This window comes from Brassica napus, chromosome C3 (genome assembly GCF_020379485.1).
Source record: "Brassica napus cultivar Da-Ae chromosome C3, Da-Ae, whole genome shotgun sequence".
NCBI classification, from domain to species: domain Eukaryota; kingdom Viridiplantae; phylum Streptophyta; class Magnoliopsida; order Brassicales; family Brassicaceae; genus Brassica; species Brassica napus.
This window is the reverse complement of record NC_063446.1, coordinates 29432245-29459550: the sequence shown is the minus strand read 5'-3', so window position 1 is coordinate 29459550 and position 27306 is coordinate 29432245. Positions and strand designations below refer to the sequence as shown.

Here is a 27306-nt window from a genome sequence, read left to right as displayed (position 1 = left end):
ACTTGAAAATAAGTCGTCCAGACGACGTAACTGAAAGTCGTCTGGACAGTTAGTCTTAAACATAATTTAAAAATTTTGTAAAAAATATTTTGATAAGTGAAAAATGGGAATTATGTAATTATCATATGTCTTAGGAGGTATAAATTAAGATATAACAAATTTCAATTGTTTTCAGCATAGATGAGTGAAAGTAGTGAGTCATGATATTCTTAAGTTTATGTTTCATCAACATATGTTGTAGTATTGTATGTGTTCTTAGGGTTAGATTTTGGAAAGCATTAAAACCGTTTTTGAAAATTTTTAAAATTACTTATGCGTGTTCATTTCTGTGTATAGTAAACACTATTTAAGTATAATTTGATTTTATAACGTGGTTAGTTAGTTAATCTAGTCATTTTAGTTTAGGGGTTCATTTTAGGGTTTAGGACGACTTAATATTTTGTCGTCTGAAAACAGACGACTAAATATTAAGTCGTCTGTTGTACATTATCAGCCAGAATAAGTCGTCTAAACCGGACCAAACCTTAAAGTTTACCAATGTACTTTTAAAGCTAACCGGATTATTTACCCAATATATAAGGTGATTTTTATTTTTTTTGTTTCATTTTTCGCGAAATTCAGAAACCCTAACAGTTCTCTCTCAAAGGCGATTTCGAATTCCCACGATTTCCGAAACAAACCATCGTTCTCAACGTCGGCTATCTATCTCACCGTTGTCGCCGCAGCTTCTTCTAACCCTAGCGCCGCCGATTCCTCTAAACCCTAGCGCCGCCGATTCCTCTAAACCCTAGCGCCGCCGCTTCCACTATTTCCGAACAAACCGTCGCCCTCGCCACCGTGGTCACCAACGTTCTCACTGCCGCTTCCTCTAAACACTAGCGCCGCCGCTTCTTCTAAACCCTAGCGCCGCCGCTTCTTCTCTGTAAACCTTAGCGCCGTTTCTCTGTAAACCCTAACGCCGCTAAGTCATCAATCTCGAGGAAAAGATGAACATAAAACGTTGTCTCTATCAATTTACTCATTCTCACCGTTTCACGTTTATTTTTTCAGATCTATAACCGCAATGACGAGTACTCCAACTCCTTCTGCGACTGGAAGACTTGTAAGTAATTTAAGTCGTCTGGAAAGTCTTCCAACTGGACGACTTAGTAGATGACTTAAATATAAGTCGTCCATTTGGAAGACTTTCCAGACGACTTAATTATAAGTCGTCTACTAAGTCGTCTGGACTTATATTGTTGTCTTTGATTATTTTGCAGACAAAAAGGATGGATATTCCAGAACTCCCCCGTAGGTTATACACATCAGGGGAAGAGCCAGAAGCCCACAATAGCATTTCGTATCATACGGATAACAGCAAGTTGCATACTGCTCTTAGGAAAGCTCTTACTGATGACGAATTTAAAGAGCTCAAGGAGTCGAGTTTGGGAGTTTTCATCAAGTTCAAGGAGCAGGGATTTGGTTGGGCTTCAAGGCTGGTTCACTACATGCTCAGTTTCAAGCTGGACATTAAGAAGAAGTATGAGATGTGGTCTCTCGTTGGTCCAGAACCTTTGAGGTTTTCACTGTTAGAGTTTGAAAACCTCACTGGTCTAAACTGCGAGTACATCGAGGACCTTGAGACACCAAAATGTGACGTTACCCCAGAGATGGTTTCTTTCTGGGGGATGCTGGGAGTTCATCTGGAAGCTGGGCCAACTACTGATCAGATAATAGCAGCACTGAAGAGATGCGGGGATTGGTCCAGGGAAGATCGCAAGCGGCTCGCGTACCTCTCCATCTTCACTGGATTCATTGAAGGGAGAAAGTTTTCAACCGCTACACGATCTACTCTGGCAAGGCTAGTGATGGATTTAGAACGGTTTGAGAATTATCCATGGGGGAGAGTCGCGTTTAAGGTGCTGATGGACTCTTTGTGGAACAAAGAAATTGCTGGCTGTTACACCGTGGATGGGTTTATACAAGTTCTTCAGGTCTGGACGTACACAGCTATGCCGGAATTGGGTGCTAGTATTGGTGGTCCCAGAGCAGACAGTCCGTCTCCACCGATACTGGCTTACGAGGGCAGCAGAGGCCGCAGATCAATGAAAGCTGCTATCTTGAGTCAGGTATTTACTTCAATCCAAAAGACTGCGCAGACGACTTATTATAAGTCGTCTGGAAGGTCGTCCAGCTGGACGACTTATCGGACGACTTATAATAAGTCGTCTGGAAAGTCTTCCCAGCTGGACGACTTATCGGACGACTTAATTAAGTCGTCTGGAAAGTCTTCCATCTGGACGACTTATTAGACGACTTATTATAAGTCGTCTGGAAGGTCTTCCAGCTGGACGACTTAGTAGACGACTTATAATTAAGTCGTCTATTTAGTATTTTTTTTCAAATATCTAACTCGATTCTTCTATTTACTGCAGACCCGCGTGATCAACTTTGTTGAGAAGGACATTAGTGAAATGTGGCCAAAATGGGACCCTAAAGACTTTGCTAGGTGCAACGCGAAGAAAATGAGGGATAATATGGCGGTGGATATATGGAAGGAGCTTGTTGATCAGCATCTGAAAGAAAATGTGGATGGTGATAAGTTCGTGGGCATGTATGATTAGCATTTGAACATGATTTTTTAACTAGCGAAGTATTTGTATTTCAGCTTGTCTTTTTTTAACAAGCGAAGTATTTGTATTTCAGCTTGTCTTTGTATAGATTTGTAAATATATAAGTTGTCTGGAAGAAATAAGTCGTCTGCAAGGTTTTCCAACTGGACGACTTACAAATAAGTCGTCTAGAAGGTTTGGACGACTTATTATAAGTCGTCTGGAAGGTTTTCCAACTGGACGACTTACAAATAAGTCGTCTAGAAGGTTTGGACGACTTATTATAAGTCGTCTGGAAGGTTTTCCAACTGGACGACTTACAAATAAGTTGTCTAGAAGGTTTGGACGACTTATTATAAGTCGTCTGGAAGGTTTTCCAACTGGACGACTTACAAATAAGTTGTCTAGAAGGTTTGGACGACTTATTATAAGTCGTCTGGAAGGTTTTCCAACTGGACGACTTACAAATAAGTCGTCTAGAAGGTTTGGACGACTTATTATAAGTCGTCTGGAAGGTTTTCCAACTGGACGACTTACAAATAAGTCGTCTAGAAGGTTTGGACGACTTATTATAAGTCGTCTGGAAGGTTTGGACGACTTATTATAAGTCGTCTGGAAGGTTTTCCAACTGGACGACTTACAAATAAGTCGTCTAGAAGGTTTGGACGACTTATTATAAGTCGTCTGGAAGGTTTTCCAACTGGACGACTTACAAATAAGTCGTCTAGAAGGTTTGGACGACTTGAAGGGATAGTAGAAGGTAGTCTAAAAATAAAATACACTTGAAGGGATAGTAGAAGGTCGTCTAAAAATAAAATACACTGGACGACTTAGTAGAAGGTCGTCTAAAAATAAAATACACTGGACGACTAAAAATTTAGTCGTCTGGACGGGTAATCAAGACTGGACGACTTAAATTTAGGTCCTCTGGACAACTAGTCAACTGGTTGTGTACATTGTGGTTTCGTATGGCCAGTTTCCTTGCAGTTTGAGCATCTCTGTGCCCTATGTTTCTTCCTGGGTTTGTGTCCTCTCATCCTAGATAGCTCCAACCAAGATTGCCATCTTGATTTCTTCGGTCTCCCCCGACCACGCTTTAGTTCTGGAGGAAAGCATTCTCGTTCCTCAATATGTTGTGACACGATAGGATATATATTCTCTGAGTATCCTGCATACAGATAATTCTTTGAGTACAGTGGACATACAAGTGTGGAGATATGCAAACCAGCATGTATTCCAGCAGCTATAGCATGAGAGCAAGGTATTTTCTCCACTCCATATACACCACAATCACACTTTGCATGTTCCAAATCAACCACACAGTCCATTTTGCCACCTTTGACAAAGAAATGCCATCCATCAATTGGTTCGACCGTCATCGTACCCGCTATCTCTTCTCGAACAGCAAGCAAGTATTCAACACCCCCGCTATGTTCAGTTGTGAGACTCAAAGCATCTTGTCTCCTTTTCCAATACCATTTTCGTAACTTCTGCCTTATGAACTCCAGCAGGAACGTAATCGGAAATCCTCTTGCTCGCTTCAGTGCGGAATTAATAGATTCAGCAATGTTGCTTGTTTTTATGTTGAACCTGTTCCCCTTACAATAAACCCTTGACCATAGCCTGACGTCGGCTTTCTCCAAATACGTTGCAAGTTCCGGGTTTGCACTCCGTATCTCAGCCATGTACCGGTCAAAATCGTAAACCGTGTGAGCATAAGCAGCCCCTTTCACCAAGTACATGAGATGTTTCCCTTTAAACTTTTTGACAATGTTATCTTGAAGGTGATAATAACATATTCCTCGGGTTGCCCAAGGAAACACCTTATCACACGCACTTTTAATGGCCTTGTGCCGGTCGGAGACTATCACCAGAGGCTTGTCATGAGATATACAACTAGCCAATTTTGTGAAAAACCATTCCCAAGAAGGTATATCTTCCTCATCCACGATCCCAAAAGCCAATGGGAATATCTGAAAATTGCCATCTTGTGCGGCTGCAACTAACATAGTTCCTCCATACTTTCCACTTAGGTGAGTTCCATCCACCACAATGACCCTTCTCTGATACTTAAAACCTTTGATAGAAGCTCCAAAAGAGAGAAATAGATACTTAAATCTTTTCATAGAATCAAGTTCTATCGCCGTGATAGAATCAGGATTTGCAATGGAGATTTGCTCGAGATATGATGCCAGACGCGAATACCCTTCTTCTGCTGATCCTCTCACCAATCTTTGTGCATATAACAGTGCTCTGTATGAAGTGGTGTAATCAAGCGCCATGCCAAACATGTTCCTCATTGCATCAGTGATATGCTGCGGAGTTATCCCATCAATGATTCCAACACGATCAATGAAAAGACTACCTACATACTTCGGAGTACAGTGTCTCCGCTGAGCGATTCGGTCTCCCGCTGAGCATAAATGTTTTTCCACATACTTTGTTACCCAAAACGTGTTTGTCCCATGTTTGACACTCGCTCTGACCTTCCATCCACAATAGCTAACCGGACATGTTGCCACAACAAGAGTTTTCGTTGATTTGTATAATCTGAAAGAAAACTTACCCCTCACTGCTGCCAACAGCAGCTCTGAAAGCAGTGCACCCTTGCTAACAAAACTCTGGTTGACATAGATACTGGTACCATTCGATTTTCCTCCTTCAATAGCATTTGTCTTAGCATATGTCTTTTGGATTTCTTCAAAACAAATATTATCATCATCTTCCTCGTCCTCATCTGGAACCTTTCCATAAAGACTGTAATCCCCACCATTCTGATCCGTTTCACCAACAATAGAATTATCAGCATCCTCCTCCCCATTTTCCTCCTCCCCATCTTGATTTTCATCTTCAACAAACTCATTATCACCAACATCTTCAAAACATTCATCAGCTTCATCATCATCACCAACATCTTCTTCCCATTCACCAGCTTCATCATTATCACCAACATCTTTTTCCCATTCACCAGCTTCATCAATATCCCTTTTCTCTGAAACCGTTTCGACCTTGCTGCGGCTTGATACACAAAGACATACTCTATGGGTTTTGAGTATCTCCAGCAAGTTTCGAACTTGTCTATCACTTGTAACATTAATGGGAAGACTGCCTGGAGCCATCATCATTTCTGCTGGTAATGAGTAGCTAATCTCCACACTCACTGTTCTCATGTCCAGGTTATAATCTTCTTGAGCCATTGCAACAAGTTCAACATGTGTTGAATCTTCATTCAATAAAAACAATCTTGCTCCTTTGAGATCATCAACCACAAAATCCCAACGGAAATCTCTCAACAACCATTCTCCATACACTGCATGTAACTGAAAAATCATCTGCAAATATTCAAAATAAAACACATTAGTAAACATAGAGAAAATGAGGAAGTTCAATAAACATTGCCGCAGACGACTTAGCATTAAGTCGTCCAGAAGACTTAAAGGTAAGTCGTCTAAAGAGGTCACTTTTGCAATTGAAAATTAAAAGGGACGACTTAATTCTAAGTCGTCCGGCTTTGTTTGTTAAAAAAAAAACTTCAGACGACTTATATGTAAGTCGTCTACGAGAAACGGGCTAGTTTTGCATTTGACCGAATCGTGTCAGATCTTTGACTATTTCTGGACGACTTATAATTCAGTCGTCTCTAGGAAAGTTAAAATTTCAATATTTTATGAAAACTTGACGACTTACGTGTAAGTCGTCCTAGGTTAGTTTTGTAATTGAAAAATAAAACTTCATAATTTAACTTTAACCAGACGACTTAATATAAAGTCGTCCCTCCAGAAGACTTAATTTAAAGTCGTCCGGGGAAAGCAAAGTCGTCCAGAATTTTTCCCAATTTTCTGGTCAAACCTTGCTTATCCCGGACGACCTTAAATTAAGTCGTTTAGCTGGACGACTTTCATCTAAGTCGTCTGGAGAAAGTTAAATTTCAAGTTTTATTTTTCAATTACAAAACTAACCTAGGACGACTTACACGTAAGTCGTCAAGTTTTCATAAAATATTGAAATTTTAACTTTCCCAGAGACGACTGAATTATAAGTCGTCTAGAAATAGTCAAAGATCTGACACGATTCGGTCAAATGCAAAACTAGCCCGTTTCTCGTAGACGACGTATATATAAGTCGTTTGGAGTGTTTTTTTTAACAAACAAAGCTGAACGACTTAATTTAAGTCGTCCGTTTGACCAGAAGACTCATCAGTAAGTCTTCTACATACAGATGACTTACTAGTAAGTCTTCTACGCGAACAGATCTTGAAAAAAAATTCAAATTCGTACCTTAAACTAGGTGAGATGACTTCGTTTGCACACAGGGTCTTCTCCAACCACCCAGAACCTCAAACGAAAGCAACCGTAAGTCAAAACGAAAGAAATATGGCTCTGTCAACCATAGCCCATATTTTGAATCAAACGCTTGAGTTTTTTGGATGAATATAGAGAGAAAGTGAAAGAAATGTTGTTTTTAGTTCATAACAATTGAAACAGAGAGAGTGTAAAGAGATTTACGTGCATTAAAGGGCATTAAAAGCTCCAAACAGTTCGTACAAGGTTGTTGTCACTATTCATTGCAGTGGCAATATTGTAAATACTTGAAGAAGATGAGGTTGAGACAGTAAAGAAGCCATTTTCGAAAAAAAAAAAAAATGGTAATGGCATTTCGTAGATAAAATGCAGGTGTGGGGTTAAAATCTCAAAAAAAAAAAGAGTCAAAAGAAAATGTTAGTTTTCTGTTTGACTCCAAGTTTTGAGTCAATTTTGCAAAAAACTCTCGTTCTTTTCATTTCATATCGCTTTACTCTTTACAGGTAATATATGCAAAATCGTTTTTGATAGTGTAATGATTTTCCAAGATCTAAACGATAAACTTGTCTGCATATATTTTGAAACTTTTGCTGAATTATTTAGTTATATTAATATTTATTCGTTTTCCGAAAAGCCAAGGAAACAAAACAGATGTAATCTGCTCTATAGCCCCCTATCGATTCTACTCCACAAACGTTATCGTCTGGATTTTGGTTTTGTCTTTTGCGTCGTACAATCTTCTCTAACCTTAATCTATGGTGCCATGTTTAGTTGCTTTTAATGAATGATTTCGTTTCATCGTTTTTATGTAATTATATAACTCAGACACAATTCTCCAACCTCCAGAGAGTCATCGGTCCTATTGATATGTCGAACGTATATTCGATTATTACCATGCATATAGCATGATTTAAAATATAAGAAAATCGATATTTGATCAAAAAAAATAATATGAAAATCGATATTTGATACAATAATTCATTTGCGGTATTAAGAAGTTCGAAGCTTCATCAACTCTGACTGATAATCATATTTACTTTGATGGGATTCATTTCCACTCCAAAATTGAAGAAGTTAATATGCATAAATCATTTATTTTTTAAATTAATCAAAAATATATGTATTGATCATTTAGTCTCTAATATATATTTAACTATTTAAATCTTATAAATCAAGATCATATGTAAATGAATATTCCTCTTAATCAACATATATAGTAATCTTAGAGTGAGTATTCATATTTTTCTAACTGAAAAAAGAAAAAAAAAATCCTAACTAAAAAGAGGTTTTAGTGTGTACATATGACATGTTGAATATTCAATTCTAGACAGAGACTTGGAGATAGATACAACTGAAATATGTGGTTGTGGAGATGGATAGAGCACCCCGTAAGAAAACACAAGTGGGATAACTTAAGCTTTCTATCCTTGCTTATCTCAAAATTTATTTGCCTCTTTAATTATTTTAATGAATGACTGATGAGTGACGAGAAAGTTACGAGATATAGATTCATCTCTCCGGTACTAGGTGCATCAAGGGAAATATTTTGCATGTCAAGTAGACTAATGATAAGGTATAGAATTCGGATATAATCAATCATATGATAGACGATTACGCAAGAACGATGGAGAGATTAAAAAAAGGAAAAAACAGTGATACGGCGTCGTTTTCGGGAGAATCTGAGAAGTCTAAAACCCTGATGTAAAAATTCCAAATCTGATCTCTTTTTTTTTTTTTTCTCTCTGTAAATTCACTCTCTAGTGAAGGGGAAGGAAGAAGAAGAGGAAGATCTGGAGATGCCTCTGTACGACTGTATGCTTCTGTTCAAGCCGGTAATACGGAAGGAGGGTCTGATCGAGCTCGTTGCGCGCATAGGGAAACACGTGTACAGCAGAAATGGAGTACTCACGGAGGTCAAATCCTTCGGCAAGGTCGAATTGGGTTACGGCATCAGGAAGCTCGACGGAAGACACTATCAGGTACAAAAGGCAAATTGATTCAATTTTTTTTGCCCTTGTTGAATCGGTGATTAATTGAATCCGTAGTAGATTAGGGTTTCGCATTCCGATTCAGTTGTAGATTTTAGGGTTTTAGGTTGGCTAAGCATCTTTCTGATTAGTTAGAGAAACTAGCTTTGTTGAGCCTTTGAGTTGAATTATTGAAGCCTGAACACTTATCTTTATTAGCTTCTTCTTCACGGGTTTGCTTAGTTAGTACCATTTTATGTATAATTGATATATTGGGTGAATGGCGCAGGGACAACTGATGCAGATAACAATGATGGCGACACCAAACATGAACAAGGAGCTTCACTACCTCAACAAGGAAGACAAACTCCTGCGCTGGCTCCTCGTTAAACACCGCCACATCAAGATCGGAGCATCTGAAATGGAAGATCGTCAGGACGAGTCTAGCAGAGTTACTAATAATAGGAGCTTGTATGATGAATCCTCGACGGACGAAGAAGAAGACGATATCTTAGGCTTAAGGCGATGAGGAGAAGCAAGAAGTCGTTTACTCTCAGACCACAGAGAGTGTCCTTCATCTTTGTCTTATGGTTATTGGCTGATAAACCCCACATGTATTGACACGTCATCTTTGCATGGGCAGAGCGTGTCTCTGTTTTTAGAACTTGATTTTTTTCGTTATTTTTATTTTTTATTTTTAAAAATAGAGGTGATCGTTGGTGATAAACATGAACAAAACACTTGTTGCATCTTCGTCGTCCATCGGCTTTCTCAATTAGGGTTTCCTCTCATTGTAGTCTCTCTCGTCCGTATTCTATCTCACGTTGGCGATTTTTTTGGAGACCAGAACAAAAGCTTCATCCCTCTTAGGTAACTTCGAGGCTCAAAATCATATAACTCTTGCGATATATGATTTTTCCTGGTATGATTTGTATGCATGAACGTGAATGGGACATATCTCTCTCGATTTGCTCATGTGGGGTTTTCTTTTTACATTCTTAGAATGATTCATGGTAATTGTTTGGACTACAGGATCCTAAACTTTTGACGTCTAAACTTTATTATTTTTCTTCCGTTTTGTTGTTGATCTGAGCTTATTTCAATTAAAAGGATGAGAAGTTGGATTTAAGCAATGTTGTATACTAGCGTATGGATGTTATCTTGTTGTCTTTGAATATTCTTTCATTGAAAAGTGTTGCACTTGAAAAGAATCTAAGGATCTTTTAAAGATTCGGTTTGTGTTTTGGGATTGTTTCTGCTGTGAGCCTTGCAGGTGAAAACTTTTATAAGGTTTAGGAAAATATGGATGGTTCAGAGGATGGTGCGGTTCTTCAAGAGCCTCCTGACCCGGAGGTGCTCGAAGTTGATCCAACAAATCGATATATACGGGTATGAGGAACATCCCTAGAATGCTATTCTTTAAACTTTCAAATGGAGCGTAGAGGGGGATCAAGATCCAACGTCTCTTTGGCTTGATTTGCTTTTTCAAATGTTTAATTTGAGTTATAGTGTGTGGTAATTTATCTTTTATGTTGTTATCCACCTTTCAGTATAAAGAGGTTATCGGAAAAGGCGCATTCAAGACTGTGTATCCTTTTTCTTGGTTCATATCGTTACTTACATTCATAGTCTGAGAGTGTTCTTTGTAATCAGAAGCTCTCTTGTTGTTTTGTTGTCTGTGTTCTTGGCATCTTTTCTCGGTTTGTAACCTTAACTCTAAAGATATCAGTTACAAGGCCTTCGATGAAGTAGATGGGATTGAAGTAGCGTGGAACCAAGTACGAATAGATGATGTTTTGCAGTCACCAAACTCCCTGGAGAGGCTATACTCTGAAGTGCGTCTTTTGAAATCATTGAAGCACAGTAATATCATCAGGTTCTATAACTCATGGATCGATGATAAGAACAAGACAGTTAACATCATAACTGAGCTTTTCACTTCAGGGAGTCTCAGAAAGTATGCATCTCTCACCCAAAACTTGTCTTCTCTTTATTTATTTTTCTGTCATTGTGGAGTTTAATTACAATCTTTTTTGGTCTTAGTTACCGCAAGAAACATAGAAAGGTGAACATGAAGGCGGTCAAGTGTTGGGCGAGACAGATTCTAATGGGTTTGAGATATCTTCACACTCAAGTGCCACCCATTATCCACCGGGATCTCAAATGTGATAACATCTTTATCAATGGAAACCATGGAGAAGTGAAGATAGGTGATCTTGGTCTAGCCACTGTCATGGAGCAAGCTAACGCCAAAAGTGTCATTGGTATAGTTTTCTTCACATTGCTCACTTTCTGCTTTTAACAAAAACATTCAAGTGTTTACTATGTTACCAAGCAGGAACCCCAGAGTTCATGGCACCTGAGCTTTACGATGAGGACTACACCGAGCTAGCTGATATCTATTCATTTGGGATGTGTATGTTGGAGATGGTGACGTTTGAGTACCCATACTGTGAATGCAAAAACTCTGCTCAGATATACAAGAAGGTCTCATCGGTGAGTTTTAACTACAAAAGCCATTAAGTTCATTGAACAAGATCTTAACCTAATCTTGGTTCTTGTTGGTTTTCAAGGGAATAAAACCTGCTTCACTCTCTAGAGTTCAAGACCCTGAAGTAAAGCAGCTCATTGAGACATGCTTACTTCCTGCATCAGAGAGGTTATCAGCAAAGGAGCTTTTGTTAGACCCTTTCCTTCAAGTGAATGGTTTAACGATGAACAACCCTTTGCCTCTTCCCGACATTGTAATGCCGAAAGAAGGTGCGTTTGGAGAGCGTTGTCTTATGTCTGAAGGCCCTCCTACAACACGGTGTAGTAGATCCATGTCTATTGATCTTGATGAAGACAACAACCTGCCGGTTGTTACGTTTAGTGACAACTCAGGGTCTAGGTGTATTGAGGTTAGACGTGCGAAGAGAGGGAACTTCTTTGTACTCAAGGGTGAAGAAAATGATGAACACTCTGTCTCGTTGATTCTACGAATAGTAGATGAGAATGGTGAGTGTTTTGGTTCAGCTCCAGTTACTTTTATGCATAGTATGATATTAATGTGTTTAGAGAAATACCATCAGATAGCACCAAAACACCGTTTTGTTAAAAAAATAGCACAAGAAAATTCCCAAAATAGCATTGATGTGAAGTTAAATAGAATTCTTTCAGTTTACATTTGGGGTTTGGGCTTATTTATAAGGGTTTAGTATTTATGGGATGGGGTTAGGATAATTGTTTAGGGTTTAGAGTAATTTAATCATTTTCTCTTAATTAGCTATTTATATCTTTTGGATATTATTTTTGTCACAAATTAGAGATTTGGCCTAAAGTTTATGGTTTGTTGTTGCAGGTAGAGTGAGGAACATTCATTTCTTGTTTTATCAAGAAGGTGACACTGCTTCTAAGGTGTCGAGTGAGATGGTTGAGCAGCTTGAGTTAACTGACCAGAACGTCACGTTTATAGCCGAGCTAATTGATATCCTCCTTGTCAACATGATACCAACATGGAAAACTGATGTTACTGTCGATCATCTCATTCACTCCCAGCTGAATCAGAGCTCAAGAAGCCATCAGAATGCACATAGACAAGAGGAGAGTGCTGCTTTTCATGACGCTTGTGAATCGGTTCGACACTCGTGGAACTCTGATTGTCGAAGGTCGGAGGAGGAATATAAGCAGTGTGTGGATGGTGTTAAAGGGGAAGACGGGAGCGGCAATCAAGAAGAAGCAGAGGAGGCAATTGATCCGGTGAGGTTGGAGGAGGAAGAGAGGTTGAGAGAGGAACTGGAGGAGATAGAAGCTAAGTATCGGGAAGAGATGAAAGAGATAGGAAGGAGAAGAGAAGAAGCGATAATGGAGACAAGGAAAAGGTTGTCTCAGAAGAAGACAGAACAGGTTGAATGAGTAGCTTAAGAATACAACAAAGACGTCACTGGTGGTTTTTCTTTTCAGAGTAAATTTGTTTCTTGAACGCCAAGAAAACACTTGGCTCCCTGAAAGTGTAGAGTTTATCAGCGTCTGGTTGTTTCTTAATGGTTGTGGTTAAAGATTTTTGTATATGGTTCGGATGTTATGAACACAAGGATGATGTTAGAAAATGCCAAGTTTCGTTATTTTTTCATTATTTGTAGAAGTTAAAACTGATTTATCAAACATATAACTATTGATAATCCTTTCAACAGTTATATTCAGAAGGAACAAGATAGATTAGACTCATGAAGAACAGATTTGTAACCTAGATTAGACGAGGACCATAACTAGTCGATGCCATTAACGAAGAAGACGTGAGCTTCACTCAAGAGGCAGAACAACCAAACCAGGAAGTTCCGGTGAGGAAAAAGGTTAAGACAGGAGCTGAGTAGCCAAACAGCACCCAACCATGACAACTTTCATTTTCGTTTTATATTTATTTTTTTGTTATGTTTTTTGGATGAAGAAGAAATGAAAACAAGTCTTGAGCATTACGGATCAAGCAAACCAAAAGTTAACCTAAAAAAAGTTTCATTCATGCAATTGAATCCATCAATAGGGACGAAATAGTAATTAACCATAAGTAGGAGTTTAGAAACCAAACACAGTCTTTCCAAGAACACATTGCATAAAGCAGACAAAAAACATAGCAAACTCGTAACAAACCAAAATCACTGGTCTCCAGGAAGCGACTTGATGATGTCGGAATCACCAGGATCAACGATACTGAGGCAAGAAACACGGAAGTACTTTCCGCAAGCAGTACCCAAATCGACATTGTTGCCATTGTAATGATGAACACCGACCTTAGCAAGCATAGCGTAGTACTCAATCTCGGATCTCCTTAACGGAGGGCAGTTGCTAGAGATCAAAATCAACTTACCTAAACACACAACATTTCCAAAACATTCATCTTAGCAATTATCTAAGAGAGGCTCGACAAATAAGAACAGCAAATCAATCGATTTGGGGAATAAAGTGTTTACCTTTGGAGCTGCGAAGGGATTTGAGGACAGATTTGTAGCCGAGAGTGTACTTTCCACTCTTCATGACCAGGGCTAATCTGCTGTTGATTCCCTCATGGGACTTCTTCGTCTTCTTTGCCGCTACCATTTGTCTGACGCCCGGAAGAGTCGCAGATCGCCGGGTTAATAGGAAGATAGGCCTTCGGGGTGTCGCAGAAGCTGTTGAGGCGGCGCAAAATGAGAATTAAATAGAGAGACACGAAGGAACCAACCCTAAGGGCTTTTTCCGATATACTAGGCCCACGGCCCAATAGAAACTTGACCTAAGGCCTACCTCAAGAAGGCATTAAAAAGCTCATGGTGTTGAGAGTAGCCTCTTTTACAACATAGGCTCTCAATGGATCAAAGGAATCAGGAAAATAGCGAATTTCTTATCATTATTTACAATTGTTTTATTCTTTTTCTTTTTTTTTTTTTCTGATTTTTTTACATCTAGATACACTTTCTCACATTCAAATTACACTACAAGACATTTATCACTTGAGACACACTTTTTTTTTGTCAAAAAATCTTTTATGATCTTCAACTATAGAGAACCTCTCTCTTCTTCTTATTTCTTTTTATTATTTTTCGTATTCTACTTTATGTTTTTATTTACTTTTATCTCAAGTTCTAAAATATATTAAACAAAAATAATTGTCATAATAAACTATATATAAAATTTTCTATCTTTTAAGATCTATTTTCATATATATATATATATATATATATATATATATATTAGGGTCGGTCCGCGCTACGCACGGAATGTGATACCTTTTTCTTGTTTAAAATATATTTTTTGAACTTATTTTTGTTTGTATTTGGATTATTGATTGTGTGAATGTTCTTAATTATTAATTTTTTTGTGCATGATAAGTTGATTGATGTTGGACCAAATGAGAGAATAATTTATTCTAGTGTGAGTGAGTTCGAGAGATGGTAAGATTAGTGAAATTTATAAAAAAGACTCGTTACCGTAATTTGTTAATATTTAGTGTATTCTTTTATCTTTTAAAGGTGTACTGCTTAAATTTGAGATGTATCATGAATTAGCATACTAATAGGAATAAGTAAGTCTGCGAGTATATACTAACTGTTGAACTTTTGAGATTAGTAGTCATATGTAGTGGTAGATATGAAAGAATACTTAGATGATTTTAATTGATTGGTCTTGTTTACACCAGTCAAACGCGTATTAAATATATGTTTTTAATTTAGTAGTTTTGTAGTATTTTAATTTAAAATAAGTAACATGGAAACATGGAATTGGTTATGGAACAACATATATAGATATGATTCCAAAGATACCTATCACACGGGATATTTGAAATTTCAAGGTATTCTTCTCCAAAAGCAAAACTTCAAAACTTAAATTCAAAATTATTTGTATTTTACTTTATAGTCCTTGTATTTATCATAACTAATGTAAATCCATAAACTTTTTATAAATAACTAACACATATAAAAAATATTTCATAAATATTAATTAATAAAATCTTACACTAAAATATAAAATAATAAATAAAAATACATAATTAAATATTAAAATATAAACAAAATACCACATTATTTCATAAAACTATTTTTGTAATGCTCCATCTTCTGTTACACAAAATTGTGGACAATATTTTGGAGGTTCGAGAGCAAATTTACCAGACTACTTGTAATATTTAAACTTGTATAATAATTAAGTTTTCATGTATCCTTTAAAAAAAATTATTAAGGTTTTCTGTAATATTCTTGTTGTCTAATTTTAGTTTTAAAATAATATAAATTTTATTTTAATTTTTTTATTTAATTTTGTGTGTAAAACGTGAACTTATAAAAACAAATCTGAAACAATTATGAGATATAATTTTTTTAAGGATTAAAATGATAAACAGAAAAATACTTAAGAATCATAAATGTGATATGTAATTAGTTGCAATGACAAAAATGAAAAAAAAATGAAACTTAAATTTAAAGTTTCATTCTACAAAACTCTAAATTTGAAGTTCTATAGTTTTTTGGGAGAGTAAAAAACTATGTATTTGAAGCTATATAGAGTTTATTTTGGAAATACTATTAAATAGGTTATTTGTTATATAGTTTAAACGCGCGGAATCTCATATTTAGTTTGATATTTTCAAATATAAATTTATAATTATACGAATGGTATACAATAGATAATGCAATCCTAGTGTGAATGGTTTATTATTTTACTTTTTCAATTCCCTAAATAATCTAATCTAATTTGGGATCGCACTATATATATCGTAGATTGAGGGTATCAAATCAAAGTTGACTTTGATGCTAATTTTATGAATGTATTTGTAAGGTGCCACCAATTGAGATCTAAGAGATATACATGCTGGGAGATCATATAGGAAGAACTGATAATAATTTGCAAGAAATACCTAAAGGTAGGATTCTATACTTTCGTGCGTGGACAGTGGGGCACGTTAACTTTAATATATACTTTTTGAACTTGCATTTTTGTGTAACGATCCTGAGGGGATTAGTATAAATTACGACACTATAACTTCCGTATACGTTCGAACGGTAAATATATTGTTAATATTCTAAGCCCAAGAGTCGGCCTTTTATTACTATGGATTATAAGTAGCCCAAATGGCAGAATTGTTTACTTGTGCCACAAGTTATTGAGTTCCAGATAATTATGTAATTATGTAATGGCCGCTACGTCTAATATAGCATTTTAATATGAATAATTAAATGTGCATATGTAAAACAGAATTTAAATATAGTTTAATAGATATGAAATTAGCAACTACCAGAATTTCTTTATAGTAAACATGAAACAATGCAGGAAAAAAAAAACAGCAGTAATTGAAACATGCATTGAAATGGAAATACTAAAAAAGGGTAAATTTAGGAAAGTTGTTAGCCACAGTGCACTAACTCCATAAACCTCACCATCTCTTTATAATAGAAGCACTTACTGCATCTGTTCTCGAGTTTGTTGAGTTTGCAAGCTCTTGGTGGCATTATAAGAATCATGTTCGTGCCATAGAAGCTGTTTTTTATGATTGGAACTTCATGCAACGACCTCTTAACTTGATTCCACAGCTTATCAACCACATATGTGTTGCTTCTCCATTTATGAACGTCTAGAAGATTCATCCCTTCAACATGGTCACCTGCGAGTAGCTTACGTATTGCGTACATATACTTACCTCTCTTATAGTTTTTTGTTGCTGAGATCTTGAGGTGCCTCATTCCTTTGGTACGATCATGTAAAGCAAAGAGATGCTTTGCTCCTTCTATGTAATGTGCCTCACGATTGTCATACCTAAGGCAAAACTTCATCTCATCTTTGTAAGAACATAGAGTTCGCAGTGGATGGTTGGTGAGGCCCCTCAAACGCGCATGTCTGAAGATGTTTCTGCACTCCTTGTCTGTAACCTCATATGGCTAGGAACGAATACATCGGCGGACGTCGGCAATGGTGTACTCTCTTGCACGGCTCAACCTTGACAGGAGAGGGGTGTGTCTCTCTGATTTTTTAGGTTTGCGATTTTGGATAATCATATGCTTAGACATGATTGTTGTTTTGTTTTGTGTATGGATGATGATATTAGCAAATGGAAGTTGATTTATATAGTGATGGCATGCATCAAGATATTAATAGAGTTGTTCATGCCTTTTGATATATTGGGTGTTTATTGTCATTATAACTGTTAATGGTGAATTTAAAAGTGTATTGATCATACTTTTATACGTTAGTGTGTGAGCTAATTATCTTTAATTATTATTAATATTTTTTATTTTTTTTGAGATAGATGGCGAAAGTAGTACTTAGCAGTTATAGAAACTTCATTTGTAGCCCATAATATATATGCCCCGATTTCATATAGATCCTTTTTATTCTTAGTTTTCGTTTGACTTCAGAAGTATTAACGCTATGATTGATTTTTTTTTTTTAATAGGAATACATAATTTATTTATTATCGTGGAGATAAGAAGAGTAAGTTTTTTAAAACCATAAGTCAATTTATAATTATCAGAACGTATATATATACATATATATACTGATGATTTACTATGTATATTTATGTTATGATTAATACACAACGTAACAGTAGAGTTACTTCTTAACGAATCAGTGTTAGTGGGAAAACCAATATCTTACACCTAACGTATATCGAATCATGGTTCTCTTGTTAATTCCAGTTTTTTATGGTTTTACGTATTCTTACTATTAGAAATTCGTATATGTATCTTGGTAAATGGAAATCTAAGTAAAAAATCGAAATATTTGAACGTTCACGATATTTTCAATATGAATAAAGATAATCAAATGTTTTATTTACTGAATAATTATACAAACATAATATGTATCGTTATGTATGTTGTGTCGTTTATTTATAATAAGCTTTATATTGATTCTACATAAATTTAGTATGTAGCGGTATGTATATATGGAAAAATATCTCTTTTACAATATAAGTTGACGTGGTATGCGTGGTATGTCATAATGTTGATTTTGGGTCTTTAAAGTCTCAAGCCCAGCACGAAGAATTATAACCCATGACTAATACGATTAAGTGATACGGCGCGTTTCAATGAAGCGGGACACGTGTCATGTCTGTAGCAAACGACTTTCCACGTGGCATCACAGGAGGGTCACCAACATCTTTATATATATATAGATACTAATGTGTAAATAAAACTAAATGTGGACGTAGATACCAAAACGTAGATAACAGAATTATAAATTAGTTGTGGACATGAACATCTTAACAGAATTATAAATTAGTTGTGGACATTGACAATATTCCTTCGATTTCATTCATCATCTCGGGATCTAAATTCAGTTCTAATCTAATTTACATTCATCTACATCATGAGAAAGCGAATCTCTGACATGCAAGATCTGTTACTCTTCGACAGAAGGTAAACGCTTCTTCGATTTTTCTCTCCGCTCATACTCACAATATCATCTCTTTCTCATCTTGATTGAAGTTTAATTGCAGATAATTTATCAATTGAACTGAAGAAGTCACGTGCTTGTGTTGGAGATAACAGAGTTCGTGTCCACGTTTTATGGTATAATTTTAGTAACATGAGTCCAAGTTCACATATTGTTGTATAGATTTATAGAATCAAAACAGAGAGTTTGTCCACGTTATCTACTATAAACACATTAACATCATATGACCACACATTACTCATCACTCATCCACACATCACCCATCCAGAAATCACCCAACCACACATCACTCGTCCACAAATCACCCATCCACAAGTGTCGTTTCCATTAAGGGTAAAATTGTCCACAATCTGTCACTGACCCACAACAAAGTGTGTCACATGTAAGAAGTGTCTCTAGGTGTAATAGAAAGTCAAAAAGTGTCCCTTAGTGTAATCAACTCATCAAAAAGCTTCGACCACGCTTGCAACGATTACCAAAAATTGTAGAAGATTCTCTTATCTAAGACTGTTTCCAATGACACACATTATTTTTTTTTTCTATAACTAACACTAAAATAAAGTAATTATATTATACGATAATCTATTTTGAGAAAAAATAGAATAACTCTATAATAAAGTTGGTTGTTGCTCCAACGATACTCTATTTTACAGTGAAAAATAGAGTGATGAACAAAAAAATAAGCAAGTTACTCTATATATAGAGTAAACATGTTTTTTATTCTATTATAGAGATGAAAAAAGAGAAATTTCATTTTTACCACTTTCATGGTACAATTTTTTATCTTTACCACCACTTAAGGGACATTTTCAAAAATACATTTTTCATTAAGTGGCAAAAGATTCTTATACCCTTGTTTTTTATTATATATAATAAATCATTATTTAAATAAATTAAAAAAATTATGTTTTCGAATTATACTTTTTCAAATTCGAGCTTTTTATAAAAAAAAATTTTGAATTTTTTTTTTTTGAATCTTTTTTTTCAAATTTTCTTTTTGAAAATCGAAAATTATGTTTGAAACTATTTAAAAAAATATATTTTTTAAGTTTTTAGTTATATATTTATTAGAATCTTAAATTTCATATTTTAAAAACCCTACTCCACCCCTCAACTCTAAACCCTATGTTTAGATTAGTTAACTCTATGGGTATAAGTGTTTTCTACCATTCATTAAAAGTGATGGTAAAAATGATTAGTATAGAGATGAAAAATAGTACTATGAATGTGGTATTTGTAGTAATTTTCTCGAAAAATAAAGAGTAGTTTTACTGAAAAATAAAATATGATTATAGCGATAGTTACTTTATAATAGAGTTAGTAGCGTAAATTACAGAGGAACAAATACTGTGTCATCTCCAATGCCAAGCTCCAATGACTTGTTGTAATATATAAATTTTTATTTCAAAATAAAAAACAGCATTTTCCAGTGGTGAGAGGTTAGGAAGAGACTTTTTATATATGAATATATTTAATTGTATATAAAACAATAAATTAATCATGTGTGGACAAATATGGTATATGGATCTATAAGGGTATCTGTTTTTACTCTAAAATAAAGTTTATAGTAAAAGTGTTCTAATGGTATTCTACTTTTCACTTTACAATAGAGTAAAAATTGAGTTTACTTTTTATATGTGGTAAGTTGTTCTTTCTTTGTTCATCGTTTTATTTTTTATTTTAAAATATAGTACCATTAGAGTATAATTAAACTTTATTATAAAAGTATTTTATTTTAAAATGAAAATTAGACTGAACCATTGGATTGAGTCTAATAAGTTTTTTTTAAGGTCTTCTCTTTCTCTCTATTTTTTTTTTCTTTTATATAACAGATTCACTAATAAATGCCCATTGGAATGTGTTAGGTATGGTCTAGTTTTGAGCTTTTGAATTGTAGAACAAGTACAATTATTTTGATCAACTTAAAGTATGATTAACTTTTTTTCTCTCTCTTTGGATAGGTTCGGTTAATCAAGATGGAACAGCCACTCATGAGTGTAAAACTTTTGATTAATTAGAAAGTAGACTAAATATGTGTTATTTGATTAAATATAGTATGAGTTAAATAACATGTGGTGAATATTGCTTAGTAAAGTGATATAATAATGAACAACTGAGAAGGTACATTACATACGTGTATTTGTAATTTAAGAATCGATCGCGGAATTAACGGATATTAATTAAATCATTCTTTACGGCCATTATACGTACCATCATATCGTACGAATCATGCATGTTCGCCATTACTCTTCCAATTTGACGAGTCATCATTTTACATAATTTCAAACTTACTTAAATATTGATATATGTAAATGTCTATGGAAGATATTAGATATGAAGCTCGTAAAGTATTCAAAAGGAAAACAATAAAAACTCGTTATCTGGATTAACTTATATAGTTTTGGTGAGCTAGCTCTTTCTATGCTCTAACTTTTGGCGGCACATCTTTCGGCTTCTCTGTCTAGTGTAGGTTGATCTTTTTCAATTCTGATATATTCTATTTAATCATCTTTTCCATTGAACGGTAATAAACAACTTAAAGTGAAAATGTACATGCATTTATATATGTGACAATTTATATGACTTTTTAATTATAATAATCGTTATAAAAAATTAGTTGTTTATAAGTACATAATCTTTCTTTAAATCTCGTATTTTCTTTTGACCAAAAAAATCTCATATTTTCTTAAGCAAATATAATTTCTGTTTTTTTTTTGAATATATGCTTGTCGAGCAAATGAATTATGATTCTTTTTTATAAATTTTGGTTAAATTGATAGTATTTTAAAGTTGACAAAAACTAGTATTTTTCATTCAAAAAAAAAAGACAAAAACTAGTATTTACAAAAATCGATCAATAAAGAAAACGTAAACGAGTGTCAAATCAGTCCGGGCGTGGCGGGTTGGGTTACTACTCTACTTGACGAAGGCTATTATTATTAATTTATTTTTACGATTTACGCTGATAAACCAACCTTTGCGTGATTTTTTGGACTATCCTATTCACTCTTTCTATTTTTCTTTTTATTATTATTTTTTTGTTCAAACCTCATTTTTTCTTTTTATTATTCTGTATTATATTTTACAAATATAAAATAGCTTCATGAACCGCCTATTGTATATAATTATAATATAGTATATTCTTCATCCAATAAAAATAAGAATTAAGAAATACTATTATTTTTCTTCTTCTTTTGCTTTTGTCAAAAAATAATTTTTCTCCTTTTCATAGCTCATTGGTTGAACGAGTAAAAGAGATGACCCACGGTGTTCTCTAGATGGTAATGAAGTTGTTGGCCTTTCTTTTTTTAAAAATACCATGATTTCCCATTTTTTACCAATTAAAATTTAAGAAATGCATCTTTGATTTTATCAGAAATTCATAACTCAATTAACTAGGTGAAAAATACTAAAGATGTCAATTACGCATTGAAGTAACGAGATTGTTGCATCTAATATCTCATCTAGTAAACTTTTCATTACATATACAAAAGAAAAATAGTAACTCACATTATCTTTCACTTCTACACTAAACCAAAGAGGTTTACATAAACCAAAAAATAACAAAAAGGATCGAGGAACAATTAGAAGAGGTCAAACATCTGAAACCCTACGTACGTGTCAAAGCAAACATCAGAGATCGATGAATGGTCTTCTACTGTTATCTTGTGTATGAGTGCATGCATTAGATTATATTAGATAAAGTACCCTAGAGAGACAGAGAAAGAGAGATCATGGAGACAACAAGGCTTGTAGACCAATGTCGTTGTGTTTTCGTGAAGGACCAGAAGCTGGAACAGGGAAGTGTCTTGGCAAGAACCCTAAGAAATGGCCTCTCCTCATTGTGTTTTTGTTGTGATCATTATTGGGATTTCTATAGAAAACGCTTGATGGCGACGAGGCTCTCGATGCGTCGCAGTGGAGAATGAAGAAGAAGCAGACGATCATCAGAGGAAGAAGAGCTTGTGGGTTTACTGATGATCTTTTTCTCCAATAATGTGGATATGTAGGAACCATTTCTAGGTTTCAAATCTGAGTCAGAGGAAGAGATCAATAGCTGTGTTTTTTGTTTGTTTCAGTTTTGGGAAGTGGGTTTTGGTTGAGGGTTTTCGATAAAAGATGGCAAGTAGTAATGAGATCAGCAGATTCAGAGAGAGATGAGCTTTTGAAAGCAACCCCTTTTGAATAGGTCTCTCTTTGGCTGGAAACAATTATAATGGCCAACAAACTAAATAAAGGTGAAGGGAACTGAACATTAATTTATTGCATTTTATTTATTAAATCATGAACTGAACACACTTGTGTAAAAATATTTTTTTAATAAAAAATGTTTCTCTTTTATGTGGAAAATGAATCCCTTTTTATATAATAGAAAATCATGGATTTGGAATTTATTCTTTTATATACATGCAGTGTCAGGTGGCCCGGGGGCATCAGAGCATGTTTAATCCTAATTAATCATTTTTTTAGTAATTAATCATAGTTAAAAGTTTGTACTCAAAAGACACCTATTTTTTTTAGCTCCACTGGTAGGATCTTAATTTGGGGTTCTTAAAACAAAAAATTATTTAAAGATAAATTTTATTTATTAAATAAAACAAATTAGAAAACATTTTAAACATTAATTTTTAAAAAGAACATTAAAACAAAGATTAGTAAAATAAACAAGAATAATTTGAAAAAAACATCCGAGCTCAGTTGTTGTCCTGACCACGTCCGAATTTACGTCATACATGTTCAACCAAATCAGATTTCAGTTGTTGATGCATTTGTTTATCACGAATTCTAGTTCGAACACCCATCATATTGCCGATATTTATAGGGATATCAGTAGAGAACGTGAGAACCACATGTGAACTTCCGGTGTCTTCTCCTTGTTGGAACTCTGAAACATCATATTGAGTGTATCCATCTCGTTCGTCTTCTACTATCATGTTATGGAGTATGATATTTGCTCTCATAATCTTTCCAATTTTGACTTTATCCAAAAAAAGTGCTGGATTTTTAACAACGGCAAAGCGAGCTTGCAAGACTCCAAAAGCACGCTTGACATCTTTTCGGACAGCTTCTTGATGTTGAGCAAATAAAACCGCTTTCGGCCGTTGTGGTATTGAAATTGATTGTATAAAAGTTGCCCATTTCGGATAAATACCGTCGGTGAGATAGTAAGCCATATGATAATCTCTTCCATTGACAGAGAATGTGACTTGCGGAGCTTGACCTTTTATTATGTCATCAAAAACAGGTGAGCGATCAAGAACATTGACATCATTTAAGGTATCTGGAGGTCCAAAAAATGCATGCCATATTCATAGATCATACGATGCAACCGCCTCTAAAACGATTGTGGATTTTCCCGAACCCTGTGAATATTGACCTTTCCAAGCGGTGGGACAATTCTTCCACTCCCAATGCATATAATCGATGCTTCCTATCATCCGGGAAATCCACGATGCTCACCAATATCAAATAGACGTTGAAGATCAGTCGGTGTTGGTCTTCTTAGGTACTCATCGCCGAATAAATATATTATTCCATCCACAAAATTTTCCAAACATGACCGAGTTGTAGTTGAACCGAGTCGGAGGTATTCGTCAACCGTATCAGCCGCAGTACCATATACCAAACAACGGATGGCTACTGTACACTTTTAAAGAGGAGAGAGACTAAGCATTCCCATACAATCTTTCTTTTGTCGAAAGAATTCAACTTCATTAGAGAGTCGATCAACAATAGATTATCAGGGTATGTTGGAGTGTCACTGAAATAATCAGGGTATAGGTTATCAGGGTATGTTGGAGTGTTCATCCTAAAACGTCGTCGGAATAGATTATCAGGGTATGTTGGAGTGTCACTGAAATAATCATTCCATAAACGTAGATCGTCTTCTTCACGATTTCTTTCTATGTAAGCTCGTTTTTTTCTTTTTTTCTTTTCTTCTTCTTGATTACCATAATCAGTGGTAAAATTCTTGAAAGTTTGATCAAAATGTTGATCAAAATATTGATCAAATGTTTCGTCAAATTTTTCATCCTCGAATCCCTCAAAAGGATTTTGTGAAGAAGATATCATATCGAAAGAAGAAACTTTTTTTTTTTGTTAAATGTTTGGAACAAGAATTGTTTGAAATGAGAATAGAGAAAGGGAGAACAAGATTTATTTGAAAAATTTACCGGATTCAAACTGATAATATAAAAAGGAGAGAACAAGAGTTGTGTTTCTTGAATGAGAGAAGAAAAGTTGTGTGTTGTAGAATAAGAATTACTCCTTAATTTATAGAACAAGAGAACCAAACATACAAGACTACCAATAATACAAGACAAGGCTCTCGTGACTACACAAACATACAAGAGTTTTATGACTTCACAATAATACAAGAGTTTTGTGACAATAGAACATGAGTTTTATGACACCATACAAATGTAGTCTCATGACTACACAAACATACAAGAGTCTCGTGACTACAAAGCTATTCCGTGACTACACAAACATACAATATGCATGAGACAATCCTCATGACTACACAACATACAGGAGTCCGTGACCTGCAAAGTTTTAGACACAAAAACCAAAATACAACATACAGGAGCTTGTCTGTGACTTTCCTCTCTCAGCTTCTTCTCTTCCTCTTCTTACCATCATCCTTAGAAGATTAGCCTACTTCTAGCTTGATTCCCGAGTTCAGTACCTTGAACTTCTTGTAGCATCCCCGATCCTAGATAGGATCGTTGGGACGAGCCATGGTTCGAGGAGACGCACCAGTCAGGTCATCAGACCTAAGGACAAGCGTATCATGGCTCAAAGACAAGGTTAAGGGCATCAGGAAGCTGAGACTTAACCAGGATGAAGTAAAAGGAAACTTAAGAGAGCTGGGTGAGTGACCGGTAGCTGGACAAAGGCCGAGAGCAAGCTCAACCAGCTGATGATAGTATGGAGTTAGCTCATTCAGTCTTGGGTAGCTCACTGGAGCTGATAGACTAGCTCACTCAGCTGGGAACAGTTGGTGACGAGCTCAACTCAGCTCGATGGAGTGTTGTGGTCCGGGCTGGTGTGGTCGGGCCATGGGCGGTTATGGGCTGGTGGGATCTTGACATGAACCACCAAGGGTCCGTGGGTCTTGGCCTCAGACAAGGGACTCAGGATGATGTTCTGGGCCTAGTTTTCGGACAGCCCAAAGGAGAGAAGGACAGTTGGGCAGTTATTTCCGAAAAGGTGCAAAAGGGGCAGTTTTGTGCCCTTTCTCTCTAACTGCTTGTGCCGGTTTCTCCAGGGCAGTTGGGGCTCAGTTTCTCTATAAATAAAGAGTCCCTGGCACAAATAATGGCACGAAATTCCTTAGGCAAAGCTCTGCCAAAATCGTACCAGAAAGATAAAGAGAGAGAGACCGGCGGTTGTGAGAGGAGGACCGTGTGGAGTGGTGTGATCTTGCTGGCGTGTTCTGATCGTGGGAAGACCAGGCCGTAGAGATGGATACCAGACAGAGGGACAAGGAGAAGGAGAAGGAGAAGGACATGCCTCCAGGGGAAAGAACTCCTAAGGTTAGTGGTGTAGACTGCAAGAGACGGCCCCGGGCCTGCGGATGAACCGTATGGACTTGTGGTCGGATTGCTTGGCAGAAACATATATTATGTCATGTGATGTTATTGGATTGATGGAGACAGGGAACGCTGAACCCAGGCCTTGGCCGGTTTAGAGACTAAGCCTTAGGCAACAGCCAGGCTGTTCTATGATCGGATCTCATACCTTGGGTTGGATCGGTTGAGATCTGATTATGGGAATCTCTTAGTTAGGAATTATCATGAATTGTCATGAATTTTATTTAGTTTTCGGGAATTTATTTAGGTAGGTCCATTCTGGACAGACCCTAGTTCTTAGGAACGAACCATGCAATCTTAGACTTGATGATTAGGTGTTCGGCCTGTTGTGTTTATCTTGTGGTTTGCGTGGTTTCAGGACCGGACCTGGACCGTGGTAAAGGAAAGATGCCATGAGGATTCAAGCCAAGGGAAGATGTGTGGTGAATGGGTCATTGTGGATAGATGTGAAGTATTGATAGCCTATTGTGCAAACTGTGAACTTATGATAGATTAAGTGTGTAAACCTATTAGTATGAATCTATGGATGATGTATGGATCTCATTTATTATATATACAATCCGATTTGCCTTATGTTCACTTGATAAGATTGTTTTAATCATGAACCTCACTTGAAATGGAATTGAACTTAGTAATTAAAAGACCTTAAAACCTGAATCAGACATTCAAATGTTGGATGGTAAGGTCGCGGATCAGTTTGGGCTTAGAGCCGGGATCGGACCTTACACTTCTCCTCTCTCAGCTTCTTCTTTTTCTCTTCCATCCTTTTCAGCATCCTTCTGAACTCAGGTTCAATGTCCTCAACTGATTCCTCCACCCTAATCAAGTAGCCCATATTTCTCATAAATTCTTCGGAGCTCAACTCCACCATATCTTCTTCTTCTTCATCTGATATCTCCACCACTTCTACTTCAGTTGGTGCGATATCCGCAACATCATCATATGTATCTTC

At 35.9% G+C, this 27306-nt stretch overlaps 4 protein-coding genes across 5 annotated transcripts; 2 read left to right on the top strand and 2 right to left on the bottom strand.

Annotated features, from left to right (window-relative positions):
• The first annotated feature begins 8276 nt into the window (after positions 1-8276).
• Positions 8277-9650, top strand: LOC106389230. 2 transcript variants are annotated; one of them, XM_022699576.2, is made up of 3 exons: positions 8277-8465; positions 8654-8871; positions 9149-9650. In XM_022699576.2, the coding sequence occupies exons 2-3, from the start codon at positions 8689-8691 to the stop codon at positions 9386-9388; spliced, it is 423 nt and encodes a 140-aa protein (XP_022555297.1). In that variant the 5' UTR covers positions 8277-8465; positions 8654-8688; the 3' UTR covers positions 9389-9650. The 2 variants fall into 2 exon arrangements, with proteins under 2 accessions (XP_022555297.1, XP_013684894.1); XM_013829440.3 differs by lacking the exon at positions 8277-8465 and having other exon boundaries at positions 8569-8871.
• On the top strand, positions 9494-12973 carry LOC106389229 (probable serine/threonine-protein kinase WNK6). The gene is made up of 8 exons (XM_013829439.3): positions 9494-9729; positions 10133-10248; positions 10410-10447; positions 10589-10816; positions 10903-11123; positions 11198-11355; positions 11433-11856; positions 12200-12973. Exons 2-8 carry the CDS (start codon positions 10162-10164, stop codon positions 12751-12753), a joined length of 1710 nt encoding a protein of 569 aa, XP_013684893.1. The 5' UTR covers positions 9494-9729; positions 10133-10161; the 3' UTR covers positions 12754-12973.
• Positions 12974-13333: 360 nt separating this feature from the next.
• LOC106389228 (putative 60S ribosomal protein L30-1) lies at positions 13334-14088 on the bottom strand. The gene is made up of 2 exons (XM_013829438.2): positions 13806-14088; positions 13334-13702 (listed from the first exon to the last, which is right to left on the bottom strand). Exons 1-2 carry the CDS (start codon positions 13930-13932, stop codon positions 13491-13493), a joined length of 339 nt encoding a protein of 112 aa, XP_013684892.1. The 5' UTR covers positions 13933-14088; the 3' UTR covers positions 13334-13490.
• An 8114-nt stretch (positions 14089-22202) lies between these two features.
• Positions 22203-23000, bottom strand: LOC111203994 (protein IDA-LIKE 4-like). Its single transcript, XM_022698192.2, has one exon. It carries the CDS (start codon positions 22774-22776, stop codon positions 22492-22494), a length of 285 nt encoding a protein of 94 aa, XP_022553913.1. The 5' UTR covers positions 22777-23000; the 3' UTR covers positions 22203-22491.
• Positions 23001-27306: the final 4306 nt, after the last annotated feature.